General features: G+C 39.2%; 2 protein-coding genes across 3 annotated transcripts; one reads left to right on the top strand and one right to left on the bottom strand.

Moving 5' to 3' along the window:
• The first annotated feature begins 110 nt into the window (after nucleotides 1-110).
• On the top strand, nucleotides 111-8,787 carry LOC110062340 (lactadherin-like). Of its 2 annotated transcripts, XM_020769207.2 has the most exons (9): nucleotides 124-205; nucleotides 352-529; nucleotides 3,674-3,788; nucleotides 5,139-5,355; nucleotides 5,804-5,954; nucleotides 6,694-6,893; nucleotides 7,278-7,421; nucleotides 7,507-7,660; nucleotides 8,128-8,787. In XM_020769207.2, the coding sequence occupies exons 2-9, from the start codon at nucleotides 466-468 to the stop codon at nucleotides 8,364-8,366; spliced, it is 1,284 nt and encodes a 427-aa protein (XP_020624866.2). In that variant the 5' UTR covers nucleotides 124-205; nucleotides 352-465; the 3' UTR covers nucleotides 8,367-8,787. The 2 variants fall into 2 exon arrangements, with proteins under 2 accessions (XP_020624867.2, XP_020624866.2); XM_020769208.2 differs by lacking the exon at nucleotides 352-529 and having other exon boundaries at nucleotides 111-205.
• On the bottom strand, nucleotides 8,679-25,335 carry LOC110062345 (uncharacterized). The gene is made up of 22 exons (XM_089287436.1): nucleotides 25,205-25,335; nucleotides 24,994-25,110; nucleotides 24,430-24,536; nucleotides 23,606-23,749; nucleotides 22,608-22,745; nucleotides 22,145-22,209; nucleotides 21,757-21,818; nucleotides 20,763-20,878; nucleotides 19,832-20,018; nucleotides 18,973-19,059; nucleotides 18,101-18,261; nucleotides 17,354-17,482; nucleotides 16,621-16,776; nucleotides 15,479-15,563; nucleotides 14,799-14,971; nucleotides 13,736-13,819; nucleotides 12,874-13,092; nucleotides 12,439-12,557; nucleotides 11,663-11,797; nucleotides 10,914-11,016; nucleotides 10,680-10,803; nucleotides 8,679-9,410 (listed from the first exon to the last, which is right to left on the bottom strand). Exons 1-22 carry the CDS (start codon nucleotides 25,266-25,268, stop codon nucleotides 9,181-9,183), a joined length of 2,805 nt encoding a protein of 934 aa, XP_089143562.1. The 5' UTR covers nucleotides 25,269-25,335; the 3' UTR covers nucleotides 8,679-9,180.
• Nucleotides 25,336-25,397: the final 62 nt, after the last annotated feature.

Below are 25,397 nucleotides of genomic sequence, written 5' to 3' on the forward strand. Positions count from 1 at the left end.
CCTAGCTCGGTGACTGCCAGAATACTCGAAAAAAAACGAGTAGCCAATAGTTTGGCAAATTACTTAGGTGAACGGATTTCCGATGCTCTCCGGTATCTTCTATCATTCCAAAGTAGAAGCTCAATTTAATGGAATGATAGCTGAGGAATGGTTGGATGTTTCTATGATAATTTTGACCTCACGTTAGTTTCCAAGTCTGTACTTGGTAAGTAAGATTGACTGTTTACCGAAGAAGCTGCCTTATATTTTATCTTTTCACAAAACATCACGTAATTGAAACTAGCGCGCATACCAAAATGAGACAGAACGGTAATTGACGAAGATTAATTATCTCTTTATTTGTCCGACCAGTCGGCTAGCATTACACAACGACCTACAACGAAAAGGTTACAGAAAAGGACTCGTTTTGTTTCTTCACAACTCGCCAATTATAAAAAGATAACCTGGACCATTGCTACGAAATAGATGGCTGCATCTACAGGCGTTGTTATCGCTTTTATTCTTTCCTTCATCCACCATGTTGAGTCTGGTGAGTACAATCGAGTCTTGAATGACTGTCTCTTAGATGGTTTTAGAAGTGTGCTTAAATAAGACTAAATAATATCTTAAAACTAAACCGAAAGTGCAGTGAAAAATCCCTACATAATTTACTAAAGAACACATGAGAACTCTGAACTCATTCTTATTTTGATAACATTGAGCAATAAACTTCATCAGAGATCAACATCAACATTATATCATATGTACCTTCATTCTTACACAAAATACATGTAAAATGTGCATCTTTAAGTGGTGAAGAAGTTCTCAGTTTCAATTCTATTCTAGTAAGAGATTCATATCATTTGTTACTACTGATACAATTGGGACAAGTTGACTGTTTATAAGTTGCAGTGACCGTGAGTGAATTGGCCGATAAATTGCTGCAGTGAATCTTCGTTCCTGTTTTGGAGAATGAGAACGGACCTTCGCCGATTGCGCTTCGAAAAGCCGCGATAAAATCGTCAAATATACAACAAAGGATCATTTAAAACTCGAATACTATATTTGAGATGTTTATATGATTTGTAGTTGGTGGCTGAGCAGAGTTTCTCAGCCCTTTTGTAGACTGACTCCGGATCGATAGTTCCTTTGATAACCGGTTTTTCCTCTGCTAACAACAGAGGATTACAAAGAGATTAGTCACCTTGTTAGAGGTTCTCTGAAGTCAATATACTTGTCAACCTTAAAGTGCTACCTTTTCTTACAAAGGTCGTTACATTCAGGGAGTATATAATTCCTTGCGAAACAAGTGCTTTGCCGGTTTATGTAAACAAAAAACCCAAGTGCATCGTTTAAAACAATTTCAGAATTATTTACGCGAAACCGAACATAACTTTGTTGGGCTGTAATGGACTTTAAATTTTAACGACAATGCCATACACACAGAAAAAAAACAACAGAAAACATTTTGATATTTCATTGCCTGTTTTTAGGTTTTTAATCAGTGATTTTATTCGTGATAAGTAGAATAAGAATTAACTTGAAATATTTCGTCATGTTCTAAAATGCCTTCTGAATTTATGAGATAAGCAAAGCGTTCTTTGGGCGGCGCGTCATTTGAAATCTCCAAATGATTAATTATGTGTAAATTTGGACGTTGCATGCTTTCCCGAGCGGCAGACATAAAATTGCCCCGGAAACCACTTTGAGATGGACTGTCAAGGAACAAAATTAATGATTATTAATTACTGTCAACGGTCTAACCTTAGAAAACACTTGCGCTGTCAAGGCAGGTCACGTCATACATTTTCAGGATTATCACTGTATCACTGTGATGATCTACTGAGTTAGACTAATTGTAAATCATGGAATTTCAACAATTAATACCTGAAGTAGAGGATAAGAAGCATTGAATGATGTTTTAATAATGATAGTTTTTCATTTGACACGCCTGTCTTTAGCTTCTGGAGAAGACTTTTCTGAACACAGGGGTAGGAATGGACACGCCTTCATTGAATATCAGTTCACTTTATCATCTTCTCGAATATTTTAACTTTATATAAATTGACTTTTACAGGATAAAATACTAAGTTAAGTTGAAGGAACGAATAAAGATACTGCAAATCGGTGTGAAAATTGGATAAAGTATGAAAAAACTCTGGCTTAAATCGCCCGGTAATGACAAGTAAAAATTTGGAATTGAAGAGGTTAACCGTTCTCGAAAATCAGTTTTCTTCGCTCGAAATTGGAGTATTCCACTTACTTATGCACCGCTGTCTGCAAAGGTAAAAAAATTCTGAAACTTGGGAGGAAGAGTTCTAAACCTTATTCATGCTAATTACGAATCATTGAACGAGCAGAGCTTGAAAATAAGTTAAAATTCCGTAGGCAACTGACCGAATTGCCTACCTCTAAATTACTACTAAACATAAGCCTGTGAAAAACAGGTCGTTTATTTTGAGCAGACTATAGCTACTTATCATTTATTTATTTAGTGAAGTAATAACTTGCCGGTGACCTATAACTTAAGCTACTTGTGAACAAAAGGTCTTTAAATTGTTTGCAGAGGTTTGAGTAGTGAAAATAAAGTGTGCACATCTTTATCAAGACAGCAAATGGATAATGAATGGCAATTATTAAAGCAGGAGTTTAACTTTCCTGGGATCCACGCCGTTCTCTTTTCAGGAGACTAAATAAAACTGCATGAGAGAAAACCGTCAGCTCTTTGAAATGTTCGCATCCTGTACCACGGCTTCGTTTCCTGGCTAGCGCTCTGCTCAAGAAGTGAAAAGCTCGCTGAACAACTTTCTACCTAATATAACTTAGCTTTCCAACTGAACTAGACATTCCTTATTAATCATCCCACGTCGAGGACCTTTCATAACAGTCATGGAAAATTATTTTCGAATTCGCCGTACTCAAGTCAAAAAGAGAATTTGTGTTTCGACGGAGGTAAATGTTTCACTTGATAGAAAGTGAATTCCCAAGACTAGTCGGAAGACTGCCAGGTTCCAATTTCGCGAGATAATGGTTCAATATGTCCCGTTTTGGCACAGAGAAAATACTGACTTTTTTCTACGTTCTGAGAATAAACTTTCGCATGTTCTCACTGACATAATTGTCGAAAATAAAACACTCGCGAAAAGAAAAAACACAATAGTGATCAATTATTTATTGGAGAGCTTGAAAAAATAAATCAAACTCTGGCACTTGAACTGTAAATAACTTGTGGAATACCAGTCATAGCTCAATCTAGATTCATTTCAGATACGCCTACTTTGTGATACCGCAATAGAACGGCTTAACATATGGCCCTTGTTGTACGTAAATCATAAATCAACTGTGCGGGCCTACATTCGATCTCTATGGGGCTGCAAAACTACTCAAAATACCTACTTATCTCAATACTGTTTTTTTTCCCCTTGGTAAATTTGATATTTCCGCACATGTTCACTTTCTAGCTTTGAGCGCGTATTATGGAGGTCGTTGATCGCACGTAGATCGTGAAAAATTTCCCACGTCATGTTTCTTAAATCATCATTCGTAGTTCTTTTCAGTATTTCTTAACCTTAATTACCCTCATATTTCTTCGTGATTAATGATTGTTACGTTTTTATACTTTTCTAGCTCAGTTTACTAAAAATTCGAGGCTTATTTTGTTATAAAGTTAATGGTGTTTTATTCCATTGTACAGACTGTAATCTTGCCTTGGGAATGGCCACGGGCGACATCCGGGACTCTCAGATTACTGCCTCGTCTTCTAACTCGGTGTGGACGCAGCCTTTTGCCGGCAGACTCTGGAACGAAAGGTGGGCGGGAACCAGTGTGATGTTTAGTACAGCACGCAATGTTTGTGAATTCCTTGGTTTGATTTTAATAAGATCTCCATGTTTCTTTTGCTTCAAAAAACCCAAAGCATTTTAACCGAAAAATTGCGTATTTTTTGCTGAATTCACCAACAAATACCTCGCAAGATGAAAGTCCAACTTACCACGTTAAAGCATTGCATGCTTAATAGTTTTCATTTTAGCGGTCACACACTAGCTAGGATTTTATTTACAGGCGAGACTTAAAAGTTTGAATCACCTTTCACAGCAAAATAAACATTACAACATCAAATTATTGCACACTTGGGTTTCGTGCACAAAAGTTGTAGCTCAATGTAAAGTACTGCTCAATGGCATTCATTGGAATGGTCACACACTAGGGTTTCATCAACAAACGTTAAAGTTAGGTTAAAACCACCTTGTACAGGAGAACATACAGCACCGCATGAAAGTACTGCACAACAGCTTTCATTTGAACGGTCACACACTAGGGTTTCATCCACAGACTTCATAGTTAGAACCACTTTTTACAGCAGAATAAACAATACCACATGAAAGTACTGCACAATAGCTTTCATTTAAATGGTCACACACTAGGGTTTCACCTACAAACTTAAAATTAGAACCACGTTACAGAGTATGTGATAGTCCTTCGTGAAAGTACTACTCAATAGCTTTCCTTTGAAAGGTCACACACTCCGCTTTCATCCACCTTATTAATAGATAAGCATACACTTTCACGGAATTTTGATTTGTTTTGGCCACGTATAAAATTACCTTTAAATTGAAGCAAACTTGAAAATAATAGTTTACTAAGATAAAAAAACACCCAAAGAAAAGAAACAAGGATGGTTAAGGGTGGAGAAGATTAACACGGATTCCAAACGACGAACTTCAAAAATTTATCAGGCTAAACTTTTCAAGATGTCCAAACCGTGACGTAGCTTCTTTAAGTACTTTAAATGCCATCACAGGATAGAGCATTTTACAACTGAGTGTCGTAAAACCAAAACCAAAGCAATTACTCCAGCAAATCACAAAGGACGCAGACAATTCAGTGAACCAATCAAAAACTCAAAGTAATTATATGTAGCTGACGCAAAGCGCGGGAAAACGAGTGCGAGTGAGCTTGGTTTTACTTCTGATTGGACGAAAAAGTGGCGCGAGTTTTTTAAGCCAATCGTGTAGCGTAGTTGGTGCAAAATCAGATACTTTTCGACACTCAAATGAAAACCGCTCTAATGTTAAATTAATTAACCCCGCGATGTTGTTTCTTTCGCTTTGAAAGATGAACAAACTTACTAACTGGTTCTTCGTGTTTTCCCGGTGTAGACGTATTCAGCACCAGACCTTTGGTGGTTGGTGTGCGATGGACTGGGACGATAATCCATACTTGCAGATTGATTTCGGCCAAGAAACAGTGATAACAGGCGTGGCCACGCAGGGCTTAGACTGTCCACTGGGGAACTGGGTCAAAAAGTATTCGTTAAACTACAGTTGTGACGGTGGAGTGAGCTGGAAAACATATCAAACTTTTGACAAACACACGGTAAATATCCATATTCAGACAGCATTGCCTCTAAGAACAACAACAGCAACAGTAGCATAAAAAGAAAATCATTCAAGAATTGAAGAAAACAGAAACATGTGGAAATACTTTTGAACCCGAAATATGCATCACAGTTATTCAAGGTGGGAGCAATGGAAAAAACAAACAAGAAAACAAAAACTAAAACAAAAGTCAAACTGGTTCTCTAAGTTGTAAACCTACAGTGTTAGAAGGAATCTGAGTCCACTAATCTACGCCCTTGTTTAAAATTGTTTTAAACATTGCAACAATGTCAACAAAACAGAAGATACAGGCAATATCATGTGAAAATGAATTGAGTGGTCAGAGCCCAGTCTGTCATAATCTGAGAGACTCCAGCTTTTATAGGAGACGAGAGACCATTTCAGACATGTAACAAATTTCTAACGACATGCTGAATTTTTCGTAGGCACTAAAGGGAAACAGCGATGACAATTCCGTCGTGACAAACAAGCTAGATGAGGCTATCATAGCACAAGTGATAAGAATCAGAGCATTGGAATGGAATGCACACGGCACCGCGTGCATGAGAGTAGAAGTTTATGGATGTAGCACGAAAGGTAAATTCAGATGAGTCCATAACTAGGAGATATCGCATCTCTGACTCTGAGTCTCTGCTAATCACATTCATGAGTGGGTTATTTAAAAAAAAAAACAGTTTCACTGAAAGAATTTAAAAAACAAAATACAAGTCTATCTTAATTTTTGTTTGATGAGCTCAACGATTGGTTGAAAGAACGCATGCAAAGTGCCCTTACCAATCCTGGTGAGTTTGATCAACCAATCAGGATGGATCAATGTTTAAACTAGCCATGACTAGGCTGACGTGCGTTTTCCCGCGTTTGGGACGGGTTGTATGTTGTCCTGCCTTTAACCTGTTTTATTTCCCCGCGACAGACAAAGCTTGCATGTTTCCTCGCACTTGGCAAGGATACCATGTTTTTCCTCGCTTAGTACGGGCCGCATGTTTTCCTGCCTTTGATACTTGTTAGATTTTTTTACGCGCCTGTAATTAATGCCTGCATGCGCATGTTTCCTTGCACTTGGCACCGGTGGCATGTTTTCCTGCGCTTGACACTGGTGTTGCAAAAGCGCCTCGAGTTCTGATTGGTTTATTTGGTCATTTACATTTGCTGTGATTGGTCAGATGGCACTTTGGTGTCCAGCTTTTCAAAGCATGTTGGTATTCCAGAGTGTTTTTTTTTGGTATTTCAGATGGTTTAAACGTATGGGTTAGTGATTTCAATAAATCAACACAAAGCACTAAGTTGATTCTTCTTTTCACTAATCCTTCGACAGACGGTCGCTACAAGGACTGCCGCGCTGCAGCAGGATTGGAGAAGAGGCAAATACCTGATGAACAGGTTTCTGCGTCCAGTTTTATCAAGGGACACCACCCGTCACAAGGCAGGCTCAATAACGAGGTCAAACAAGTCAATGGTTCTACATTGTGGGGGAGCTGGTGTGCAAAGACTGATGATGTGTTCCAATACATACAGGTACCAGTCCACACATCGTTTATGTGTCAAACTTCCAACAACTGCAAAGAAAGCTTCGCTCATTCAAGATAAAGAATTGAATTGAACAAAGAACAAATTGCAGTTGGTATTTAGCAATTTTTCCAAGACACAAGGGTGGAATTTGAAACATTCTGCCCGAATTTTGCAATTTGAGATTAAAACCTGGTGCATGTGAAATTCATGATAGCATCACTTAAATAGCTTAAATATTAAATGCACTAGTACAGTAATCTTTTAACAAAGCTACACAATTATTTGTAGTCTCCATTGATGTAAATGTGCCTTTTGACTTTTAACGTTTCGAAGTCATGTTTATGATATAGCCCCGTGAAAGTTTTAGTACACATTTTATCATTTTCGCAGGTCGACTTAAAAAAGGTTCGAAACATCTCTGGCGTTGCGACTCAAGGTTCTTCGATGGGGACCTGGGTAACAGAATATACGCTAAATTACAGTTTGGACGGCTTACTGTGGGAAACCTACAGCAATCACTCTGGGAAGGCGAAGGTAAGAATAAGAGACAACGATATCTACTAAAATGCGACTTTCCCACTGTCGAGGTGCTGCAGCAAATTTTGTTATTGATTCACAGGTGTTCCGTGGAAACTGGGACGAGATGACAGTTCACAAGAACATGTTTGAGCGGCGAATCAGAGCTCGTTTTGTTCGATTTAACCCGAGGGCCTGGAGACTACTCGGTCAAATATGCATGAGGGTGGAAATTTACTTGTGCCAGGTTTACCAAGGTACGTTTCTTATAAAGTCGAACCCAGTCCCTCCTCTAGTGTGAAAATTCAAGATGGCGGCAGCCGAGTGTTCCTTTGACTTTCATGTATTAAAATTAAGACATAGAAAGTAAGAAATAATAGTGTAAAGTGGCTATTAGTCTTGCTAGTATAATGCAGCTGTATTAGTATCGTAGATAAAGTAACGTAACTGTGTTAGTATCGTAAACAATGCAAAGTAGCTGTATAAGTATTGTAAGTGGTGTAGAGTAGATGTGTTAGTATTGTAAACAATGTCAAGTATTGCAAGTAGTGTAAAGTAGCTGTGTTGTATTCTAAGTTGTGTCAGTAGATGTACTGTAAAGTTAGTTGCGTAAGTATCAGTATTCTAAATAACGGAAGTAGCTGCATTGTGTAAAAATATAAGTTTACCAAAGGTGTATTAAAAAGACTAACTGAAACATATTTCTTGCTTATGGCCATTTTAGGATGTTCCAGGACGACAGACCCAAAAACGACGGCTGCAGTGTCCTCAACAGATCAGACACAAACTGGTACAGAAACTGTCGCGTCAGGCAAGACAATAAACACGTTTACACAAACGGAAAACCCGAGATTTTCAAAGGAAGTCAGGGGACTTTACACAAACGGAGTTAGTAACACAGTGACTTGCACCGCATGGCCAGCGACTGTATGGTTAATACTGGTTACGCTTCTGATGGAATAGCTGGTACAGGTGCATTGGCTCGAGTCGTTCCCAGACTTCCGAAGATGACTAGCGCTACGGAGCTCGCTTTCTGATAAGCGGCGAACAAGCGGCAAAGCAATGAATTGATCATAAAAGCAAATTTAAATATTGCTGAGTAAGCGAACCCATGCTCATCGACAGGTGGTTATTTCGTTAAGGCAAAGAAAAGAGACAGCTTAAAACGAAAATTAGCCACAAAAGGGATTTTTATAAAAAAAAAAAAATGTCCTTCAGTTAGTATTAAAAAAGAAACAGAAACGCTGTAGAATTTCACACAAAAACACAGTCGTGTAATAAGCACAGCTCATTTATGTAAAAAGTTAAAAGTACCAACTATTACAAAGTAATAAAACTTAAATAAATAGGTATAAAAATAAATATCCTTCTTGTATATAGCAAAGTATTGAATTGCTGCAGAATTCTAACTATATCATGTTTGATCCAGACCATTTTAACTTTATGCTATCTCCATCGAAAGGGCATTTTCTCTACAGAATCATTTCCCTTAATGGACCATATTCGTGTTCTCGGTACTGGACTGGAACTAGCTTGCAATTGAGGCTCATGCAGGGGAATATCATTAAAAAGAGATTAATGTCATTTGCATTTGAAAAGACTCCCTGCATTAGCCTCAGTTGCAAGCTAGTTCCAATCTAATACCGGGAATACGGTTGTGGCCTACTGCCCAACTAGCAACTACAGACCTTCTACTCCGGGAATTGCCTGCATCCCTTAAGATGGCAAAGTCACAAGCTAGCTTTGATATTCTCATATTTACATTAAATTCTGGCATTTAGAAAAATTCAGTTTTCACAATTAACGCCGCGGGGTCTTTTAAATAATCCTGAACGAACTTGATAATCTGTTGGGAAGTGATCTGGTCGAGACGTGCCTGGACTCTAGTCCCCAGCCTCTGCATTTCCTCGATAGGAGGATAGAACGCGGCGTGTTGGTGATCCTGGTGTTGAATAATGCACAACCGGGGGTAGTGGTACAACGCTGGAACGTTCTCGGCTTGTCTTCCTAAATAAAGGGACAAACTTTTGTTACAGGTTACAAGGAAAAGGAACTCGGGAACCGAGCCAAATTTTAAATAGACTACGAGTAGTTCCTTATTCGCTTAGTCCGTCGAGCGAGACCGTAAATAAACCGCGAGTAAAAAATGGGTGGGAGAAATCCTGGCGCTTTTCGCCCCCAGGATTTCGCACAGCCCTTTTTTTTCTCGCGGTTTTCTTTCGCGTCACGCACGACGGACTATGTGAAAGAGGGACTACTCGTAGTCTACACTTTAAATGGAAAAGGGCAAAACAAAAAGGTCCATAAGAAAAAATCTACAGGCACAATAATTTGGTGTTCATGATTTCGTAGAATTATCGGTTTTTGTCTATTATGGCAGAAGTCTATAAGACTTCTGGCCCAGGTTGTTCGAAAGGTGGATAACACTATCCACCGGATAAATCACTATTCAGTGGATAGCGTGGTTTGTTTTGTTAAGACTTATCCACTGGATAGCGTTATCAAGCCTTTAACAACTGGGGTCAGGTTTTGAAAGCCGTTTATAGCGCAAAACAAACTAAATACAGTTGTAGGCCTAGTGTAAATCAGTATTTCACCCAGTTCACACTACAACGTTTTAAAGACCTTTCCAAAACAAAGTGTGAACAATACGTTTCGAACCCGGTCCACATGCCACTTTTTATCGGATCCATAGCCAAATATTCATCATAAAATAGGATACAATTATTTGACTTGTATCTTGCTAATATATCTTACGAGTCTGAGCGCGTGTGTAAATGCGTCTTGGAGCACTACTCCCAGCTAAATCTAACCTGTGAATTTACCGAATGTCATTACGTACCTCTGCTGCACCATTAAGGTCGGCACACACTAGGGGAAATGATGCGGCGACAGTTTTCCTCGTATGACATGTGGGAACAAAATTGTGTTCCCGCAAACTGTTGAATGAAATTCAGCTGGTTTGAATTCGAGGGTCATGAAGCAGGGACAAATGACGGCAGACCTCAATTTTAAATTTCGCATCGCGCGGACTGTTTTTGCAAACTGTCCCCGCTATAACATAGAAATGAACCAATATCCGCTACGTGTGCGCCAGCTTGCGTACTGTCCCTGAAACAAGCGTCCTATGCGTACACATGAAGGAGCTTGTCCCCACTTCACTTCCCCGCACCATGTCCCCTTAGTATACGCCGATTTTTAACTGAAAATTGCGCACGTTATATCGATTTTTTTTATGAGACTTCTAAGGCTAGTGAGTCAAACAAAGCTACTTACCAAAAGCATGCTTGGTATGATAGTCTTTGGGTACAAAGCGGCTCGCCCAGTGCGCAAACTCATCAATATCCAGGGTAACAAAAACCATCTCGCTATACATAGCGTAAGCTGACTCTGTAAGCTCCTAGGAAAAACAGCATATAGTTGAACTACCTTTCGTTGGTCTGTCATTGAAACGTGACGTATCTGTCACGCAACTCCTTTAACTCAGCCGTGACATTTTGTTTTTCATACCTTGTAAAAAGAGCTGTCTTTGGATACGTTGTTTTTGTGTGCCAGTGCAAATAAAATGGGCAAGTTGTGTGCAAAGGGTTCAAAGTTTGCATTCTCCTCAGAACTGTAAAAGAAACAAAAGAAACTGTTACGATCAGTCAGAGAATGCAATTTAAGGGGGCACTGTCACGAGCATGCCTTTAAAACGTCAAAAGCCAAATGATATATTATATTTTAGAGGTTTTGTAATAAGCAATAGGTTTTGATCTTAAATAGTAAAAGTTGGGCAGGTTCTTTTCCCAGATTCTAAACATTTTGCCTTGAGAAAACTTCTAAAACCCTGTTTCAATCTGCTCTAATTTCGCAACCAATTCCGTAACATTTTCAACTTGATATTGGTTCTTGTCATATTTCGTGTATGAGCACAGGTAATTATAATTTTAGCAACGTTTTGTCCACAAATGCACCAAAATCATCGTGACCGTAAGACAGAAAAAAAAATCAATCTGCTATTATCGTTTGATCTTCCACTCTCTCTCACTCTTGCGCCGTCATCGAATATCAACCAGCTTAAATTTACACGAGAGTCGACGGGAGTTCACTCATTTGACGAGCATGCGCAGAAGAGGCCAACTCTCACCCGCTTTCAGCAAGTTTGACCACGCGCCGACGAAAGTAAATGAGAATTGAAGAAACCTCATTATCATTTAACAATCATAGCTTAACTCTCGTTCACTCGTGTTTTCGCTTTCTTGCTCTCTTGTACTGACCCTAACTTGGTGTGAAATGCCGCTGACGTCATGTGAAGGACTGGAAGACGCCGGTGGTCTTGAACAAAGCGCACGGCAATGTCAGTGCAGATCTTGTGGTCGTGTTCACACTTGAAGTTCTTTGGCAAGTCGTATCTGAAACATCAAGTTCTGACGTGATTCAAGTTGCAATGCCGACTGCTTAGTTCAAATATAATTGACGTGTAATGATATAGATGTATAAATAACATTATGCTTCACGAATTTTGAGTAAGTTCCCGATGAAAAACTTTTTTTTAAAGTGGCTAAATGTAATTCAGGCTAAGTTAAACGCGAAACAATTTTGCTCGCCAGCAGCTCCTTAAGGGTGGTGTACGGGGTGGCCGGGGAATTTGTGCAGGGAAACCGTGATTTTACAGCTCGACTTCGGGTGTCAAGTCATTCCGCGTGTTTTCGCTGCTGGACAACCGGTTCAGTTTCCTGTTGGGTTCCACTACCCATTCAGGCACCATTCTCCGAGCCCATTTATTGCTGATGAGTTTAATTAATTGTGGCGAACCTCAAAATCTGATAGCCATCGAATCTAGAAGAATACCAAAGAAGTCATAAGCTGAAATATTCCATACCCATGAAGTAGTCTCTGATTGGTTGTTTTGTTCTCATTTGACCAATCAGAGACGTTACACGGACCTCTCGCAGTAAGATAAGTGCTAACAAGAAGTCGACTTATGACAAGTCTACCACCAATACCGCTAGATCCGTTTAGATGGTCAAGACAACTGAACGACAGAACAAACCTATGAGTGTCGTGAAACATGTGCAGTCTCGTGTCCCTCTGGTTGTTGATTAAAGATTCCACATTTTGACCCAACTGAAACACTTTGACTCGCACACCATCACTTCTTTGAAGCTCAAGCTAAAAACAAACGAGGGAAAAAACAGATTAGAAATGATGCAACAAAGAGAATCTCGAAAAAAAAGAATAAGCTAGAGTAAAGCCCTCCCGACATATTCGGATCCTTTCATTTCAAATAGTTGTTATCTAATAGTTCGTGTTAATTGTGGAACTACAAAAAGTATATTGGCATGAATTTTTTTGACGTCGATGAAGATTGATAAGTCGATTCGTTTTGTCGTACGGGGATGTAGCTTCTGTCTTAATAGTGGGTTGTCCGCAAGGGCGAGAGTTGAAACTGTCTCTAACAACCGCGTGTCTTCTGCAAAGAACTCACCTTCGACAAAACAAGATCCTGATCTTTAGCGTTCACCTTGCTACCGTAATCGACAACATCTCGAGTGTACGTTACATAGCATGGTACTCGACCATAAAGAAGCTCGCAGACCAGCTGAAAACAGTTAAATGGATACCACTTGTTCACGAGAGTTGTCGCCAGATAGCGGCGAGCTAAGGACCGCGTGTACAAAGTACCAATTAACCTGACATCCACATCCTGAAAAGAGAGAAGGAACTCAGATATTGAAGTACAGAGGGACAACAGTTTCACATAAATCTTAATTCACGTGGAGCTCGACATAAAACGCATTTCTATCGATTTTGGGTGGAACGTTTGCTTATAGTCTCAACAGGCCAGCGGCTAACTTAGTTTCTTTACCCAACCCCCCACCCCCACGACCAGTTGTTCGAAAGGTGATTAACACTTATACCGAGTTTACAGTAGATGAGAGATTTTAATCCTCTTCTAGAAAAACATCAAAACAAAAAAACAAGTGTTTTTTACTCCCAATATTTTGAGGAGTTCGACATAAGTAGTGAAAACTGAAAGACCTGAAATATTAACAGAAAAGCTCAATGGAAAGTTGCAAAACTGAAATCAAAGTTCATTATCCTCAACTAGCTTTAATAATCGTGTTTGAACCTAGGATGCCATAAGGAGTAGTGCGACTTCCCCCTTGATGGGAATGCTGTTTCATCACAGCATTTAATTCGCCCTCTACACTTCTCATCGAATACTAACAGAATCGCCACTAGTAAACACCACACCCTTGCCAGTCATGGCACTTATTTTGAGTCTAAAATGAGCCTCAGTGCCTTAATAGATTAATGAAGGTATTGAAGAACATTACAACAAATACCATGTCTGGAATTGAGTCAAACATGTGCGTTCTATCTACGGCAGGTTGACTGATGTTTGATAACCACTCCAAAACATCTTTGGCCTGTTAATAAAGAAAAAAGGCAACATTACATGTATTTGAATATTTCATTAGCACAAAGTTTGGAAAAAATGTGATACAAAGATGTCATTATATGGAATGGCATTGGCGATGTTCAGAAATCGTTGTCTTTGAGACAATTCAACAACTAACACTCTCCTATGAATTCTTTGTCGTGGCTACAATTTGAGTCGAGCTACTACTTCACCCAATCAGGAGAAAAACAAAAATAATCCGTTTTTCTTAGAGTTTAACGATAGCACGTTTTCACGCGATTGGAACCTGTTGAATTCGCCCGCTTGGAGCCTGTTGCATGTTTTCGCGCGCTTGGAGCCTGCTGCACATTTTCCCTCGCTTGGAACCCGTTGCAAGTTTCCGCGCGCTTGGAACCTGTTGCACGTTTACGCATGCTTGGAAGACGTTGCCTGTTTTCCCGCGCTGGAGCTTGCTCATTTTCGCGCGCTTGGAACCTGTTGCACGTTTCCGCGCGCTTGGAACCTTTTTGCACGTTTACGCGAGCTTGGAACACGTTGCTTGTTTTCCCGCGCTTGGAACTTGTTGCACGTTTTCCTACTCTTGGAACCTGTTGCACGTTTTCGTGCGCTTGTCACCTGTTGCACCTTTTCCCGCGCTTGGAACCTGTTGCACTTTTTCCTGCGTTTGGAACCTGTTACACGTTTTCGCGCGCTTGGAACCTGTTGCACCTTTCCCGCGCTTGGAACCTGTTGCACCTTTTCCCGTGCTTGGAACCTGTTGCAAGTTTTCCTGCGATTGGAACCTGTTGCATGTTTTCCCGCGCTTGGAACCCGTTGTACATTTTCACGTGCTTGGAACCTGTTGCACGTTTTCGCGCGCTTGGAACACGTTGCTTGTTTTCCTGCGCTCGGAACCTGTCACACATTTTCGCGCGGTTTTGGCCGGTGGTACGTTTTTACTTTGATGCTTATAGGGCTAAACTAGCTGCTAAATTATGAAGTCTTACAAAGACAACTCCGTGGTAGTCAAGTCTGAGGTAAGTAGAGTGAGAACTTGAACAACTCTCAACAGTAGACCAGCTGAGACTGCGGAATGCAGTGAGTGTAGGATAGCCTGTAATGCTGTATCTCTCACAGGTGAGCGGATCTGATGAACAGTTGTGCACGAACACCGAAGCACCTATGAAGCAAACAAAACGACAATGATTAAGACAATGAGTTTATCATTCGAAATCTATCGCAATCTTGCCCTTATCTCAACCATCCCTGGTCTTTACTGTTTTATTATTATATCTTTGGTATTTTTCTATCTTAGTAACCTATCATTTTGAAGTTCTCTTTCGTTTAAAGGTAGAATTTTGTACAACGCAAACATTCTTAACTTCACAACAATATTGCACGACAACTCTATTGAGCAACAGTTTTCATTCGTTGATCCTTGAGCAATAGACGTCGTAAAAGCGTTTCCGAAGAATGAATGACAACTTGATGTAAGTGTCAAGACATTTAGCTCCATCTAGCTTCAAAATACTACTTGAGGACACCAATGCTAAGTAAGATTTACCTATTTGTAAAATATCAAAATGGAATTCACAGATTTAACTATTAAATTTAAGACATCAATGCCATGCAACCCTGTTTAATCACAACATGACAAACTACTGAATAACAATGTTACAGTACTCACCTAAATACTTGGCATCTAGAGATATCTTCTCAATTGTTGGCAAAATCTTGGCACAGTAACCACAGCCATCTAGAAGAAACACAACCTGCAAAAAAAGAAAAAGAACCAGTGTTTACCCCAGTGTGACACTTGAATCTTCGAACATCAAAACCCTGCCACAGCATTCCTAGAGAATTATGATGTAATGTTACTTTCTCTCTGTTACATCTGCAAAACTAGTGACCTTTCCTCTACTGTGCTACGTTTTGCTTCAAAAGCCACGTTTTCTAAGCTGCATGTTCTTCTAGACTACATCATTAATTATCAAGCGTCCTGAGTCAAAATTGCCGAGGAGCCATTTCTTTTCCCTTTTCCCACTTAGACGTGACAACCTTGACTGTAAAGGGTCTGTCGCTACTCTGATGTTCTTACTAAGCTAAGGCAGACTAAAGTTAGTCTGCATGTAAACTTAACTAAACAATATCATCTAAATATGAAGGTTGTTTACTGGTTTTAAGCCAGAGGATTTGAGACACTCCCTCACTCCCGCTACAACGGTAAAACAGGGTCTAAAATCTCTCCCCTCAATATTTTTGTCCGCCACCCTACACCACCAAGAGTTTTCAACCCAATCCCACATGGTTTAATATTTCCCTCTTCATCAACTATAAACCGTAACAGTATATTGTAGAACCACACTAGTTGACTTTGAGGTTTGAAGCCGCAAGCGAAAGGTTTAAAACGAGTAGACTACGACTGTAAGTATGTATGCGTGTGGACGGTGAGTCGAATGGGCGAGTGCGCGCGCGAAAATCACCTTGTACGAGGAGACGCGACACGCGGGTGTTCCTTTCCACACCCATTAATTTGCTCACTCACTCACTTGGTTAGGATACCAAGTCACTCGAATGGGCCAGTGCGCGCACGAAAATCACCTTGCACGAGAAGACGCGACACGAGGGTGTTCCTTTTCGCACCCGTTAATTTGCTCACTCACTCACTTGGCTAGAATACCAAGTCACTCGAATGGGCGAGTGCGCGCGCGAAAATCACCTTGCACGAGGAGACGCGACACGAGGGTGTTCCTTTTCGTACACGTTAATTTGCTCACTCACTCACTTGGCTAGAATACCAAGTCGAATTCGACAGAGCTACAGACTTACCAAAGCTACAGAAAACAAACGAGATGATTGTTTTCTTGGTAGAGCAGAGTATGACTTCACTGGACCAACTGACTGCTCTATGAGTGAAGCCCAGGTCTGGTCATTTACATATTCAAATTGAAAAGTCTTCTTTTTCATCTTTGATTGAACTTTGGCCTAATAAAGACATTCAGACTTAACATCAGAATACGAAGTACAGTGCTACTGAAAAAAGGTCGAATGGGCAAGTGGTTAAAATGCTAGGGAGTTCACATGGTTTAAAAAATTGGCACGTGTTAATGGAATTGTGTGAGTACTTCTCTATACATTTCTGAGGTTAGTAGCCTTAAAAATGGAAGAGTGACCAGGATTAAAAGTCATCTTGAGTAAAAACGTTCTCTGTTTAAGAATTTTTTTCAAAGGTAAGCTTTCGGCTTCACCTAGTCGAAGTTATCAACTTGTTGCCCACAGTTTAGAATTGGCCAGTTTCGATATATCAAAATTCAAACTTGGTCCGAGGTTGGGGGAAAAAAAGCAAAAGAAATCAATTACTTGTCCCTCAACCTCAATGTGGTTTCTCTCATTTTATTCTCCTAAAGCCTTGGGGCCAAGTTAGAATATTAATATATTAAAATTGGTCTTTTGTGGCCTCACGCTCAAATATTTTCCAAATTACCGAGCTGTATTATTATACTACGAGGCAAACATTAAGCAATAATTTTTCCAAAAGAGCATTTGTTATACCAATGCTCACCTTAGTTGGCCATGAAGGAGGTAAAGGTGGCCCAAACATGACGTCATTCTGCTGAAAACCTGTCTTGTCTATTAATGTACTGTTATCTCCTATGGCGCATGCATCTTGCAGCAAAAGGTTGCACACATTCTAGGAACCACATAATATCAAAATCACTGTTAAAAAGACTTTGTAACTTGTGACTTGTAAGAGAATAATTTCAATTTCTGTTCTATCCATGAAGAAAATTTTTTATGACATTTTTGAGGATTGATTAAAAGGGATCAGCCCTATCTTGGATAAGTCCAGATATGACCACATAGAGTTGAAGCCTGCTATCTCAAAATCTTTAGGGAAACAAGAAATAGTTTAAGGTGCCGGATGTTCAAGATAGCCGATAGTAAATGACTGAAAAAGTACATTCAAGGGAAATGTCCGTAGTTTGAGATAGCAGGGAGTTTGAGATGACAGAGTTTAAAATAGCGAGGTGCAACTGTAGTCCTGAAGACAGATCCCACTGACTTGTCCTCTGTCTCTCAATTAGGCTCGATTTCCAACGCTCTCTTGAGTCCAGCTTTTGTGGGAGGAGCACGGGCTCCTTTCCTGAACAGCAGCTGGTAATCAAGCCCATTACAGTTTCGGTGATCAGGGAAATAATTGTTAGTAGTAATTATTACAATTAATTATAATTATGATGATCTTCACAAAACCAATGAAAAATATGGTTCTGAATTAATTACTAGCTTCTAGTTGTTTCTAAAGACACACCTTGGTATCATCACTTTCTTTCCAGGGATTGTATGGCTCATCATCATCATCATTTTCTGGTAGAGCTGTGTACAGGTTGAGAGGCAGCATTTGCAGAAACTCAAACAGAAGCAGAGGTGTGGGAATGTCCCTGTCGAATACTTGTTGTTTGATTGTAAACCCTGTTTGTTCAATAAGTTATCAAAATAGGCCAATAAGCATTAAGTAGTTTTTGCAGGAACAAAATTAAATATGAAACTGAATCTGAATGTAAAGTCTGCTCTCAAGCCAAAATCTCTTATGCAGCCACACCTTTCCCTGGGATCTATAGCATGAAGCGAGGTGTATGTAGAGTATTGCTACCCCCCTCCCCCCACTGGAGGCACATTAGGTTCATGGTTAGTGCACTCAACCTCAGATTGAGCCCATTGTGTTGTGTTCTTGGGCAAGACCCTTTACTCTCGCAGTACCTCTCTCCAACCGGGTGTATAAATGGGTACTAGCGAATTTAATGCTGGGGGTAACTCTGTGATGGACTACAGTGTAGCATCCCATCCAGGGGGAAGTAGAATATTCCTAGTTGCTTAATGCTACAGAAACTGGGATAAGTGTGGGCCTGATGAGCCATTTGGCTCATATGTGGACTTTACCTACCTACCTTTGCTCAAACAATCTGCCACTAACCTAAATGTACCCCCAACATTATCCAGGTCCAATTGCGAGTCATGAGATTGTTATACTTGGTTGTGTCAGGAATTTACTAGTGAGGATACTAGTAAATTCATGCATTAACTATCTACAGCCATCAAATTTTATCACAACTTGTGTAGTGCCATTAATGATGTGTGGTTATAGAATTTTACAGTCACCAATTTACTTCTACACGTACTTACTCTGTGTAGTCAATTCTCTTTCCTGCCAGAAAACCACAGTAAATGGAACAGCATACACATCTGATGCATGTACATATCTTGACACCACTGAATATAATTATATAACAAAAGCAATAATTAATGTAATTTGTGATAAATACCAGTATATATTAACTTATCGGTAATGACATAACTTAATATTTTGCTCACATGGAACTGACAACTGGGTGCGAACATAGTATGCGATGGCACATGGTTATGTGCATTACATAATTTTGTTAAAAAGAAATGGTTGAAAAACTTGTGACATTCTACAGTCAGCCTTACCAATCGCAACTTCAGATAAGGTTAATTTAGTGTTGTGTGAATAGTGTTATTTAATTTGTCTTTCATGCTGTTTTTTATATACATGAAATAACCTTAAAACCCCAAAAGTTAACACCACTGCATTTTATCAAGGCAAATCGTCCCTGTGTTTCCTAATTAGAGGTTTTGGGGGTTTACATGTGTAGCTTTGGTGCATGGAGGATATTGTTGATGTATTGTTATGCATCATATGTTGAACTCTTTTCTCTGGTCAAAGAGGTTGATTGTGAAGAGAAAAGATTAAGACTGAAGCAATTCTGACTAGATTTTGATGAAAATTTCCTTTTGTTTCATGAATTTCTTATTTTCAGAGATCTTTACCTTAATTAATTAACAATGAAAATTAGCGATATGAAAAGTGAACGACGTTCCGATGACTCCATGTCATCATTATGACTGGGAAAGTGAAAACGTACACTAACGCTAATACTGTTTTAAACAGCAAAGCGTTTACTTTCTGTTTAGTGTCCATTTACTCTCTGTTTAAAACGGGTCATGACATTAAATAACATACCTTCTGGATGATCAACAATGTTGAGCATTCCAAATTGCAGAGAGACTTGCATTCTTGTAAATGTGTCATATGAACGGTGAAAGGCATTCAAGTAGTTTAGTGTGCGTGGGCTTCTTGGAGAGTAGAAACACACAGCCATTGGTGGTGTAGGATGTTTTGTTTCTAAAACTTCTTCCATGAAATTGCCCTGGTGAAATGTTTAACCCAAGAAAAAAAAGTCATACATGTACAACAATGTTGTTCAGTAACTTATTATAAGTGTTTCTCAGATAGGTTATTAATCTTAACAATAATGATCCCCCTTCTGCCAGAGGCTGATATATAACTGCTCTCTTTATTTCATCTTTTTTGTTTTTCCATAGGAAAGAGAAGAGTTGTGTTTGCACAATTTTGATAACTGCATTTGGAACCGAAAGCAATAATGATGCTCAATTTAACAATTAGATTATGAGCTCAAGATTTCTATTGCATGATAGGCAAGTTAACTATCACTCATAGAAATCAAGAGCGAATAGTCTAATCCAGGCTTTTAGTGTTATCTAGATCCTCTTCATAGACACTTCGAAAATGCAGAGGTGGCTGGCATTTTGTTATGCAGATCAATTATTTGTCAAAGCATTCTGCTTTAGCAAATGACTGATCTGTTTGCCACATACTAATTAGCTAACAAATCACAATAATTTGCTCTTTGAAAGTGCCTGCAAGCAGCCGTCAGTTTGTCTTGCCTCAGCATTCCTCTTCAGCAAATAACTGATCTTCTCGATGCTGGCAAATCATGATAATAGGCTAGAACCAAGAAGTATCCAATTATTGTTAAAAATCATTTCACTTGATTTGTAATTAAATTTCAAAATTTTTATAAATAATTATGTGAATACATTTTCATTGCTCATTGTGAAAAGCCTACAGTATACAGGTTTTGTACACTGACCAGATTCAGCTGATAAGCTTGGCTGTGAAGAGTTACCAACATGGTCTCGAGTCTTCTCTCCTCTACCTCACCAACACTTTGCAGCACAAGCAAAGGTTTTTCTGTTTCCTTCCACTCTGGGAGAAGCAAATTATTTGTCAAAAAAAAAAACAACAACAACAACAATAAAGGTTATTGGGAATGTGCCGTTCCAGAAAATATCCATACTCCCCCTACAGAAGGGACTGGAATTTCCTGTGGGGTGGGGAATTCTGGAAGACCAAAAATTTAAAGAAGTGTACTGAAGCTTCACTGGAATTTCCAGAGGAGTGGAGGGGGTGGGGGGAAATCCCTTCCATGGGGGAAGAGCAAATAAATGAACAAATGAACAGTAACTGAATAGGTTCCTCAAAGACTTTGATAACTGTTGTAGTCATTCATTGTGTACATCACAACAGTGTAAGTTTTCATATTGGAATGAAATTATTAACCCTTAAGAGCATGCAACAGGGATGAACGTCCAGTGGTATGACTTTTTGTGCTGCATAAAGTCATGTGGGACAAAACATATTAATATACTATGTACCTGCTGGAGTTGAGTTGAATGTAACACACATTGTTTCATTTGATTAATTATGATCCTGTGGCAATGGTTACATTATAAATCTAAATATCTCCTGGCAGGCAACAGTTAAGTAATTGTTGCCCACTCTCACACTAACCAGAGTTTACTTTCACTCCTCCTGTAAATTTGAGCTACGTATAACAAAACACATCACTGGTCCCTTGAGAAACAGCTTGTTTCCTTTCCCCTTGAATCTTGATTTTTCCCTAAAGTTGTTTTTGTCTCAGGAAACATCAAGATTCTCAGAAAACCAAAACTACCTGTTTCCCTTGGAACCAGTGATTAAGTCACTGTATAATATTTATTTGTGCCTAGTTTTGAAAACATTGTAACAACAACATACAGGGATAGATCTGATTGAATAATATTATTAGTGATGCTATAATCTACCTTGTGAACTAAAAACTAGAACTGCAGGTAGCTGACTGACATTGTACGTCTGCATCATAAACCTGTTAATGGGATTTAATAAAATACACATGTAATACAAGTATTTAATTATAGTAGATTCAAATAATAGTCTGGTCTCCAATATAAAAAAAGAAAAAAGAAAAAACATGTAGTCATATTTGACCCACAGAGGCCACTTGAGTTTAAATGTTACAAACCATTGCTTTCTGCAAAGATAGTAAGAGTTTTTTTGACTTTCCTAGTACATTCTGTCACTGGAAAATTAATGAGCAACTCTCTTGTTCTCTAGGAAGCTTAACATAATACACAGTACATGTACACATGTTTTATAGTACACGATTCTTTTTAGTTTAACAAAACAACTTACATCTCCTCATCAGTGAATGGAATCACAACAAAAACTTTTATCCTGTCTTTCCAACTTTTAGCCAACTGCATAAAGAGTAAACAACAACCAAATATAAATTGAAACTTTTTAAAAGCAATGGGAAAAAGAACTTAGCCCAGTTTACTAGTAGGGTTTCACCAGACTAACTTGCCCAATCACTAGAATCATTTGGGTTTATAATTATGAGTTTAGTTCTCTGGTATTCACTTTTACAACAGTTGCATAAGAGGTATGCATACTCTAAACATCTGGAAAGAAATGCTTGGTTTCATATTGTTACATTAGATGATATGATTGGTTGTTGCTTGGTAACAACCAAAAAAGGGCAATCAATGTCTGTAACTTAAATGATGTCTAGGCTTATTGTAAAAAATGTGAATGTGTAGTCTCCAACAATTTTTAATTTGTTTTTCTCTTATTTTGATGTACGTGTAGTTCTAACCTTCCTGAGTGTATTTTCCACTGTTTGGTGATGTAAATGACCAGAAATTCCCACCACCGTATATCCTCCATGACTAACAACCACACCAGCCAAATGATTGATATTGAGCAGAGGTAGTCTTTTTGTAAACATCTTGTTCTGTCCATAACAATGTTATTATAAATTTATACTATATAAAACAACTAGTAAATAAATAAACAGTTAAATTATTTCTAACAACAAACCCCTTTCCCTCAAAATAAGCCCTCAAAAAATAAATTTCTCAGATCTCAGACACAAAAAGGGTTGCAGTAACATGAACATGTACACATTAATTTCGGGGTTGTGACTTCTTTGGTCCATTTTGACTTTACAATAATCAACTCAAAATTGCCTTCAAAACAGAAAGCTGCCTGAGAGATCTGGTAATCTGTATTTTCATCCAGAATTTAAAAGACATCTACAAAAAGGATTTATTCAGACATGGTATAAATCTACTGGTGTTCTATCATGAATGCCACTCTCTGATTGGCCTATGGTACTCACTATTCTATTCTGCTCATGTGGATAGTGAGTAGCATAGCAGTGAGTGCTTGCTAACAAAACAGTGGCCACTTCTTTGCACTACCTTGGAAATCCCACTTCCTGGCTTCTCTTTACTCAACTCTCATAAAATTCATCCCCCCTTAACTTTCAGATTCTCTCCCCCCTTTCCCCCTCCACAAGGGCTGTCATGGTTGAAGCTGTAACCAATAACATCTGTTATGGCTTCAGGACTAATCATGATGGGCCCTTGATGCACTGGGTTAATTCACCTGTTGTTGATAAAATTCATCTATAAAGCAACACATTTGTTATGGATCCGATGATCAAGGTAACAGCCGACTCAAAAACTTGATGACAGCTCTGCTCCACCTAACACCTCCAGGATTAACATTTCATGTCATTGACCAAGAAATCGTGTAGTTGTCAATTATGTTTATGTGTTATCACTAACAGTTCTTGCATAATAAACATACCACATTTTTAAACCACTGATGTAATGAGCTGGTTGTTCTGTGAACCTTGTTGGGTGATGGGTAGCTCAATGGTGATTCAGCTGTTCCAATGTGACACTGCAGAAGAGGAACAGCTCCTGGATGGCGCTCCCATGATAACATTCCCTATGCAGAAAAATGTCAGCGTACACAATAAAGAAATAGAATTGACACTTCAGGCAGCCTAATGATTAGCATGCTGGATGCTAGATCGAGTGGTTCGGGTTCAAGTCCTGGCTGGGGTCATTGCAATTTGTTCTTGGGCAAGAAACTTTACTTCCACAGTACCTTTCTCCACCCAGGTGTACAAATGGGTACCGGGGGTAGCCCTGTCATGGACTAGCATCCTACCTTGGGGAGAGTAGAAATCTTCTTAGTCATTTAACGTTAATGGAATCCAGAATACTCTGGCAGCATGTATTACTTGGTCCAATGCAGACTTTGCCTTACATGTACATGTACATTACCTTACCTTAACTTGCAGAATATCTTAAGTTTAATGCAAAGTCTGCACATGAGCCAAGCGGCCCATCAGGCCATAACTTATCCTGGTTTCTGTAGTATGAAGTGACTACTGGAGTATTTGTACTTCCCCTGGATGGGGTGCTGGTCTATTGCAGGACTACCCCCAGCATTAAGTTTGCCTGTATCATCCTTGGTTACACTGTATCTCATGTATAGGCCATGGCAGTACAGCCTAAAGTAACTGATGTGAGATACAGTACTTATAAGTCAGCTTATAGAGCAAAGCCCCCTCATTCAAACATTTATAAATAACACTGGGGCAAAGCATTTCAAAGGCTTACCTTGTCAAGGTTAAATGCTACAATGTTCCATTCTTTAAATGCGCTATTCTCTGATAGACTTCTAAGAAACTCAGCAAAACTCTGCTCAAGGCTTGACAAAGCAGTTGCTAAAAACATTGAAAAAAATTAAATAAAGTGAACTTTGTTACACTTGCTGTTCAACTTCAGTAGTTATACAGACTCTATACAGTGTTAATGCAGTCTAATAGCGTACTTGGAGATTTCACCCTTCTAAGTGCCATGGATCTACTGGTCTGGATCTCTGGAATGGATCTATTGGCATTGACTGACTGACTGACTGACTGACTGACTGACTGACTGACTGACTGACTGACTGACGCTGGCTGGCTGACTGATGGGTGGACAGACAGACAGATGGACAGACAGAGGGATGGATGAAAGGACTGACTGACTGAATGATGGATGGTTGAGTGACTGATAAACTGATCAAAGGATTAATTGACTGACTGACTGATTGATTGATTGATTGACTGGTTGAAAGATTGACAGAATGATGGTTTTGTTACATGAAAGTGTCATGTCATTACTCACTTAAAGACTTACTTGGATTTCTGTAGAATACACAAAGGGGCCATTTTCCTGTGGGTCTTTTAGTTAGGATTTCGAGGTCTTCTTTAGAAACTAACAGGTCATCGATGCTGCCGCTTACATTCGAAGCTCCTGAAAAATGTAAGTTCACGGTTTATATAACTTGAGTGACATCATTAATTTCACTTCAATCCATTAAATCACCAGTAAAATCATTTTAACTAACCGAAACATAGAAAAATTTTGTAAAAGACGAGGAAATTCCATATCACCAAGCTCGACCACCGCATCGTAGGTTTCCGAATCAGAAGGGTGACACATAGCAACGCAAAACCGCCATCTTCATTCTCGCGGTCACGGTAGAGAACTGGAAAGCAGGACTTGGGCGAGAACATCGTGTAATCATCACAAGACGTCCA

This window comes from Orbicella faveolata, unplaced genomic scaffold, assembly GCF_042242905.1.
Source record: "Orbicella faveolata isolate gen_17 unplaced genomic scaffold, um_ofav_v1 contig_14, whole genome shotgun sequence".
NCBI classification, from domain to species: domain Eukaryota; kingdom Metazoa; phylum Cnidaria; class Anthozoa; order Scleractinia; family Merulinidae; genus Orbicella; species Orbicella faveolata.